The sequence below is a fragment of the Tamandua tetradactyla genome (assembly GCF_023851605.1).
Source record: "Tamandua tetradactyla isolate mTamTet1 chromosome 22 unlocalized genomic scaffold, mTamTet1.pri SUPER_22_unloc_3, whole genome shotgun sequence".
Lineage (NCBI taxonomy): Eukaryota > Metazoa > Chordata > Mammalia > Pilosa > Myrmecophagidae > Tamandua > Tamandua tetradactyla.
In genome coordinates this window covers 487,330-496,347 of record NW_027518253.1, presented here as the reverse complement: position 1 = coordinate 496,347, position 9,018 = coordinate 487,330, and the positions used below count along the sequence as shown (strand labels likewise).

At 34.6% G+C, this 9,018-nt stretch overlaps 1 protein-coding gene across 1 annotated transcript; it reads left to right on the top strand.

Annotated features, from left to right (window-relative positions):
* Positions 1-250: 250 nt before the first annotated feature.
* Positions 251-1,192, top strand: LOC143672962 (olfactory receptor 5M9-like). Its single transcript, XM_077147375.1, has one exon. The coding sequence runs from the start codon at positions 251-253 to the stop codon at positions 1,190-1,192; it is 942 nt and encodes a 313-aa protein (XP_077003490.1).
* Positions 1,193-9,018: the final 7,826 nt, after the last annotated feature.

Sequence of the window (9,018 nt, the reverse complement as noted above, 5' to 3'; positions counted from 1 at the left end):
AAGTTATCTACCAATTTTTCAGGTAAGAAACTAGAAAAAGATAAATTGTAACTGTCTATAAGGTATATTGAAGGAAACAATTATGCCTATATTATTTGTCTCTTGAACATTGTACAAACTCTACATTGTTTCATAAACAATTTGATTTAGAATAAGGATAAATGTGACTTAAATGTTTCAGCAATTAAAAAATCCTCTTCATGTTTTTAGTTTCTCTGTAGGCAAAACAGGCTGGGACTCTGGTAAGGAAATGCCAAATTTCACAGATGTGACAGAATTTATTCTGCTCGAGCTGACTAGTTGCCAGGAGCTACAGGTTCTCTTTTATGTGGTATTCCTACTAGCTTACATTGTCACTCTGTTAGGAAACATTGGTATGATCATTTTGATCAATATTAGTCCCTGGCTTCAGAGCCCAAGGTACTTTTTCTTGAGTCATTTGTCATTTGTAGATATCTGGTTCTCATCCGATGTCACCCCCAAAATGCTGAAAAAATTATTATCAGAGGCAAAAACTATTTCCTATGTGGGTTGTTTGGTGCAATGTTACCTCTTCATTGCCCTTGGCCATGTGGAAATCTACATCTTGGCAGTGATGGCCTTTGATCCCTACATGTCCATCTGTCACCCTTTGCTTTATGGCAGCAAAATGTCTAAGACAGTCTGTATTCGACTCATCTCTGTGGCTTATGTCTATGAATTCTCAGTTAGTCTAATGTGCACACTGTGGACCTATGGCTTGTACTTCTGTGGAAATTTTGAGATCAACCACTTCTATTGTGCAGATCCTCCACTCATCAAGATTGCCTATGGTGGGGTCCACATCAAAGAATACACAATGATGGTCATGGCTGGCATTAACCTCACATATTCCCTCTCTGTTGTCCTCATCTCCTACACCCTCATTGTTGTAGCTGTGCTGCACATGCTCTCTGCTGATGGGAGAAAGATGATCTTCTCCACTTGTGGGTCCCACTTGACAGCTGTTACCATATTTTATGGGACCCTCATATTCATGTATCTCAGGCAGCCCACGGAGGAGTCTGTGGAGCAGGGGAAAATGGTGGCTGTGTTTTATACCACAGTGATTCCCATCCTGAATCCCATGATCTACAGTCTGAGGAATAAGGATGTGAAAGAAGCTATGAGCAAAGTAATCAGCAAAACATTTTTATTGAAAAAAATTGACTAATTATATCTCATATGTTTCACAGATACTTTTCAGGCAAACTATTAATGTCAAGGCATAGGAAAGTTACACTGAAGAATTATGCACTGAAAGAGAGAGAGAGAGATTTAAATTGGGATTCAAAATAGTAGATTGACCCATTCCTGGTGCTGGGTCTCAGTAATGTAAATTCACTTTAATGAGCAACTGTGAGAATTGTATTGATGAACATAGGCCATCAGGAGTTAGAAAGTGGACATGGATTGGGAAATTGATCATTAAGGAGTACACAATGTTCAATAAGATGCATCATGAAGTTTCCAAGATTGTAAGCATTCACAACAGTCACATTTATTCCTAAGTATTAACTGTTATTTCTAAATTTGTAGATATTGGGCTCTTTGCGTGTAGCCTGGTAGTTTCCTGGAATGTTAGGTATCTGTGTGATCCCTGAGATTCAGAGTTAAAGTTCTGCAGCTCAGAAACTCAACATGACTCCATACAGAAACTATTAAAGAAGCTGAGAAAGAGATCAGATTTCAATTAGAGATATGAAAGAAGGGATCTGGTTAGGACTAAGGTTAATCAGACTACATGGTAAAGAGTGATATGGTTATAAGTTGAAACTTCAACTTCAGACCAAAGGAAGATATGTTCATTTTGTCCAAAACTTAAGTTTTCTGCAGCACTAATTCAGCCTGTTTTATCAGTTTATTTAAATAACCTAATTACAGGGAATATAAAATAGTCAGTGCCATCTTCATATTCTGGACAGGTTGATGCAATGCATTGATATATTCAGGAGTGTTTTGGGCAGCAAATAAAAATTATTTACAAAGTTCCCTTGCAGGACTGGTGAAAAAATGTGCAGCTATTGAACTTTCCCACCTTGGAAAGTCTTAATATTCTCTCAAGCATAAGTGACTCTCAATTTAATAAGCAAAGACCTTGATCTTGAGGCTTGCACTTATGAAACTTGTTTCCTCTTTGATGAAGCTAAGCCTATTTACACTTATACCTAAGAGTTACTCACATAGAATCTTTTAGTTGCTCCTGATGTGGCTCTCTCACCAAGCCAAACTCTGAAAATAAATTCACCATCCTCCCTCTTATTTGGAATATGACTTACCAGAGTTTAATTCTCCCTGGTGTGCAGGACATGACTTCAAGGGATGAACCTGATCCTGGCATCATGAGTCTGAAAATACTTTCTTGACCAAAGGAGGAAAAGTAATGAAACAAAACAAAGGTTCAGTGGCTAAGAGTTTTCAAACAGAGTTGAGGGTCCATTCTAGAGGTTACTCAAAGATTTGGCCATATATTGAAAATTGCCACAGTATCTCATCAAACCCCAACCAACATTATTCCTGAAAACCCTAAAGAACCCTGAGCTCTATCTAAGATTTCATAGAAATTTTAAGACTGATCCTATGTCAGATAAGCTTTGAAAACCAGAGGTACCAGTGTCTCCAAGAACATCAATCAGTTTCATTTCTCTACCCCACAAAGTTAGCACCTTTGCCCAGCACAAAGAAGTTAAGTTGGTCATTGCCCAGATACTGCTGAAGAGTGAGGGAATGATCAAAGAAGAAAAGGAGGTGTGACTGAGAAATTAGGATTTAACAAATGATTATGACTACTAACTCATCATGCACATATTTCTTTTAAGTTTCTAGTGCATTAGGATATCCAGAAGGGAAAAGCTGAAATTGTTAAATTGTAATCCAGTAGATTTGGGCTTTGATAATGATTGTACATTACATTTCTTTTGTCATAAAATCATATAATTGTATAATCCTTGTGTGTGACCCTCCCTTTATCCAGTGTATGGGTAGATAAGTACAAAATAAAGACTTGCATTAGAAAAATAAAATAAATAACAAAACAAACAAACACACATGGTAACAGATGTTAGTCAACATGTGGGGAAATTGTAACTCATATACATTTGGAGACTGTGAAACGGTTCAGTCACAGTGGAAAATAATCCAGCAATTTCTGGCATAGCTAAATATAGAGTTACCTTCTGATCCAGGAACTCCACTCCTAAATATTGAAGTTCTCCTAGAAAATTGAGCATATTTCCAAACAGAAATTTGTACATGCATGAATGCTCATGACAGCAAGATTCATAATAGTCTGAAAGTGGAAACAGTCCAAACATCCATCAACTGATGAACGGATAAAAACCAATTTGGCACAGGCATATAATGCAGTGTTATTCAGCCATAAAAAGGAATGAAGTATTGATACATGCTGTAACATGGATGAACTTTGAGGCATTAAATGAAAGTCATAAAAGACCACATATGGTAAGAATCCATTTACATGAAATGTCCAGAATAGAAGCAGTCAAAGAGACAGAAGGACATTTACATTGCTTGAGGCCTGGGGAGGAGAAGGTAATGACTGCCAATGACAAAGGTTTTCTTGCTGAGGTGATGAAAATGTTCTAAAATTTGTTGTAATGATGTCTGTACAAATCTGAAGAGACTAAAAGACATTAAATTGAACACTTTCAATAGGTAAATTATAAGATATGTGATTTACATCTAAATAAAACTGTTATTAAAAAAACAGGAGATTAATCCATTTCTGGTGATGTAAGTAGTGAGGACTAATTAATATATATAATTAAAAGCATCTACAAGGGGAAGATTTGAATTGAATAATTACCACTACAATAAAAAGTTAACAAAAAAGATACCTAATGAAAAAGAAGTCTAAATACTTAGCTAAAATCAAAAGAGAGTTTTTCCTGTTTAAAAATTCAGTGAGTGAATTTTAAAAATAATTATTCACTTGTCTATCTGGAGAATAATTTATGGTGCAGAAAATTAACAACATATTTCATTTTCTTTCATAGCACAATTTTAAGCTATTAGTCTCAACTAATATGGATGAAATTGTTTAATTCTGTTTTCATTGTGAGGAAGGTCAGAACTCTTCAGAGACTTCACTTTCAAAACAGCAAAACATATATTTAATTATTTTCCCATGTCTTGCTGTTTCATAAGATAAACATCTTGGTAATTGTTTGTCTTTACAGACTATAGTAACTACTGTATTTTAACTTTAAGGTGCCAAATAGTGCACTTCTCACCTGCCTTAGCCAAACTAGCTTTGGCCTATAGCCTGATGAAACAGTACACAGAATTAGATGCATGTGTCATTATAAAAGCATAGCTTCATGGACTCCACTTAACAGATTCAATTGACATTTATTTTGAATACTTTGCACCTCTGGGACTAAGATACAGTGCCTAATTTCTTTGGTTAATTTTTATATTTGAAAGAAATATAATATTTAGTGAAGGAATGCTATTTGTTGTGAACATTAATTTCCTGTCATGATAATAATAAAGTATTCTGATATCTTTTGTACTTCATTTCATAAACCACCAACCTGAGGAAACAATATATTTCCTGAAAGTCTATGTGTCCTCAGGTTAATAATCAGTAATTCAATTGAGCAACCATTTTTTGTTTTGGAGCTGATGATAAATAGCTAGTGAAATGCAATTCACACGCTTTTATTAACACATAAGTAAATACAAAGTATTTACACATAAGTACTTTATTTACACATAAGTAAATACAAATTTCTCCTCAATGATCCAAAAATAAAACAAGATAGTGTCTAAGTGAGAAGAATTATTCTTCTTTGTCCTTTGTTGAATTTGTATTTTCTGTAAAGGGAACCAGAAACACGTATGTGTTCATTTCCACACAAATATACACAGATAGCATGGGCAACCTTTATAAAACTATTTGTGTATGTAAACGGATTACTAATTTAGATGAAATTGTAATATTACTGTCTTTAGTTGTAAAAATTCAGACCCTAAGGACCCTAAGAATTAACTTATTTAATGTTACATCGCAGATGACTTAAACGTATTTTGTCAGTAAAACTGTTTACTTGCCATTTATTAGAAAACATATATATGCCAAAAATAGGTACTGATTATGAATATACTTCAAAAAATCCAGCCAATACAACAAGCAAACTCACCACCTTCCCCCTGTCTGAGTGGAACATGACTCCCAGGGGTGTGGACCTTCCTGGCAACATGGGACAGAAATCCTAGAATGAGCTGAGACTCAGCATCAAGGGATTGAGAAAACCTTTTCAACCAAAAGGGGGAAGAGTGAAGTGAGACAAAATGTCAATGGCTGAGAGATTCCAAACAGAGTTGAGAGGTTATCCTGGAGTTTATTCTTATGCATTAAGTAGATATTGCCTTGTTATTCAAGATGTAATGGCGAGGCTGGAGGGAACTGTCTGAAAATGTGGAGCTGTGTTCTACTAGCCATGTTTCTTGATGATGATTGAATAATTATATAGCTTTCACAATGTGACTGTGTGATTGTGAAAACCTTGTGTCTGATGCTCCTTTTATCTACCTTGTCAACAGATGAGCAGAACATATAGATTAAAAATAAATAATAGGGGAACAAATGCTAAAATAAAAAAATATATAATAATTATAAAGCTTTTAAAACAGCAGTATTTGGCAGAAAGGTTTGAATTATCTTCATTATTTCAGATTTTCAAAAATGAAACACTTCCTGCTTACCTTTTATGAGAGTTATTATTACATGAAGAATAAATAAGTCATGGACAGTGATTAATAAATGTTGCTATTTGGGTTTTCAAACTTCAAGTTAATTTGTGGGCAATGCTGGACCACTCACTTATTTCACATCCAGTGTCATAGATTACAGTCCATGATCTCCAAGAGTTCTCTGATTTATAATGCCCATCGGATTAGATTCTTTGGCAGAGCTTAAAGTGATTTTTGTCATTTGCTGAAAATTCAGGAAACTCCTGCAAAGCATATTTTAAAAATTGGTGGCACTGTTATAATTATTTTTACAACTATCAGCTTAATTATATTTAACCATCACCAATATATGTAACCATAGAGCATATTTATCTCCCTTCTTCCTCTGTGTCTTTTTCTTTAACTCTGTCCCTTTTTTTCTTTCTCTTTCAAACACACTCACATATTTTCTTCCTTTCAAATTTAGATTTTCTTGCCACAGTGGGTATTAGGTATAGTTCTGTAGTGCAAATGAGATCACAAAATGGCTTTCCTCCATAAATGATGGGAAGGAACTCAAGAGTTCAGAGTATTTGGGCACTGAGTGAAGTAAAAAAAAAAAAAAAAAAGCAAAGCTTTACCTGAACACAATTCTGCCCATAGGTTTCCAGAGCAAACAGAAGCAGGACATAGTTTAGAGTTAATGAACAGCTTAGGTCACCAATTATTTCACTTGTTCACTTGGAAAACTTGGTTGAAAAACTTAAGCTCAAATGAAAATGTTCTCAAATTAACTGTGGTGATGAATGCACAGCTCTGTGATTATACCAAGGGCCATAGAGGTACAAATGGATGGATTATATGGTGTGAGGATTAAAGTGCTTAAAAAATATGATAACCAAAAGAGACCCATGCTATCATGCAAATATCAGACAAAATAGACTTTAACTAATTAAAAGTGTTATAAGTGGTAAAGAAGGACATGATATGCTGATAAATGGGTTATTCAGATCAACAAGAAATATTACAACTATACATAGATATGAATACCAGGCAGACCACAAAGTGTATGAAGCAAATACTGACAGATTGGAAGAGAGAAAAAGAAGATTGTCTATTGTTAGACAACCAACATTGAAAATGCCAACAGAACATTTTCAATAATGGGTAGAACATCTAGAGAGAAGACCAAAAAGGAAATAGAAGACTTGAATGATACTATAAATTCACTAGGCAGACATGTATAGAACATACAACCCCAAAATAGGAGAACATGCATTCTTCTCTAGTGCTCGTGGGTCATTCTTCAGGATAGGTATATGTTAGGTCTCAAAAATAAATAAATGAATAAATAAACTGAAGTTCATATTTACTTTACAAAATACACCTTTCATTTTTCAAAATGGAGTTAATATTAGTCATCTACTAATGGAGATAAAATTAGTCACTACTTAGATGACTATGTAGATGGTGAGTTAATACTTGTAAACTGCATAGTTTATGCAAATAATTCCATTTGTTTTAGCAGTTTATTTGCAGCTGACAGCAGGCTGACAGTCATCTCTTAATTGTCCCCAAATGACACTGTAAGAATGAAATTTTCTAGTCCACAGTGAGACAATTGAAGTTAAAATCATGTTACTTGTCATACATCCCACAGTTAAGGTGGTAGAGCCAAGATTTGATTTCAGAGCTGTTTCATCTCAAAACTGTGCCTTACTATATCCAAGAAACTATGAATGCAGAGGGGGGAATTCTTTATACTACAATCTACTACTTCACCAATGACCTCTCCCTAAATTCCTTCTTCCATATTGTCTCCACATGACCCCGACTATTGAGGCAGGTGTCATCTGTGAAAATTATCAAGCAATGCAAAGAACATGCATTGCTATAATCATCTATCCTGAAAATGGTACTTATTAGGGGTATAGCAGCAAAGGAAAGAAAGTGATTTATCAAAATTTTATATACTAGAAACCAAAGATATTCTGAGATGCATGATTTCTAAGTGTGACATAAAGAGGACAGAACCCATGTGAACCTGGTAGATTGATTTTGATCTCTTGATTTCATAAGAATTATTCTTCCAGTGAATGCTTATTCCTATATCCTGTCACTGAGATGTTTCTATAATTTTAATTATTATTTCTTTCATTATTACATGCATGGTCCCTTAGGGAGATGCTCCCAATATTCAAGACTATTATAAATGTTGAGAAATCACTCATTGGCTGTTCTCCTCTGTTGAAGGTAAGTTTGTAAGTTCTGAACTCTGCAATTAGGATTAATTCAATTCTAACCAATTTAATTAATTGCAGTTCAGATTAATGCAGTCCAATCATTTTACTGTAATCTGTATTTAAAGAGAAGTTGAAGACCTTCAACTTGAATTTATTTGCTAGCACAATATTTTAATGTGTGAAGCTGTATTTCTGGTATATTTTCTTATTTTTATGCGTATCATTCAAAACTAGATAAGAATGTACTAATTATAATGGGGATTTTTAGAACTCATTCATTCTTCATTTGTTCTTCTTACACAGTTACATAAAAATGGTTTTAACATTGTTCTTTTTAAATATGTATAAATGGACAGTGGATATTGTTCAGTATAAGGGCTTGGAGACATGATTTTTCCTTCAGTTTTTCTCCTTAAGAAATTCCCGAAATGTTAATACAGATGAGTCTGTACTTTCATACTCTATATTCCATCCTCCCAATGGTCTAAATAGATAATATGGTGTGCAATATGTAATAAACATCACTTAGTCATCTGATTCTATGTTGTTGAGATCACCTAACTTTGGAGGGAATGGAAAAGCAATGGTCTACTATTATCTGTAGCCCACCTTTCATGTGGAGAGTCATGCAAGCCTCAGCTAGTCGATCAAAGATGAAGTACCAAAAGAATGACTTTCCTCTGTCTGGAAGGGCAATCAAACTGAACTTTTAAAAGAAATTGAATAATAGAATAGATTATCATGGAGGCATCCATAAGAGGTGGTTAAGGATGTAATACAGGAGTCAACTTATTAGTTTGCATGTCAATCCCATCAATCCTGTCTGACCCAGGGAACCTCTGAATCTCTCAGTACTTCAGTTCCTGAAATGGAGATGGTAATAGAGCCTGTTTCATATCACCTTTGCATGCAGAGGGCTCAGAAAGCTGTCAGTAAGCCACCTATTCTTAATCTTTTAAATCTGCTGCTACTTCTACTAGAAGGAATTTTCATAGGTTTAAACATTGGAATTTAAATACATTGTATGAAGCTGATTTCAGGAGGCTTTAAAACATGTGCT

Coding starts and splice junctions, on each gene's coding strand:
- LOC143672962 (XM_077147375.1), top strand. CDS start 251: ATGCCAAATTTCACAGATGTGACAGAATTTATTCTGCTCGAGCTGACT.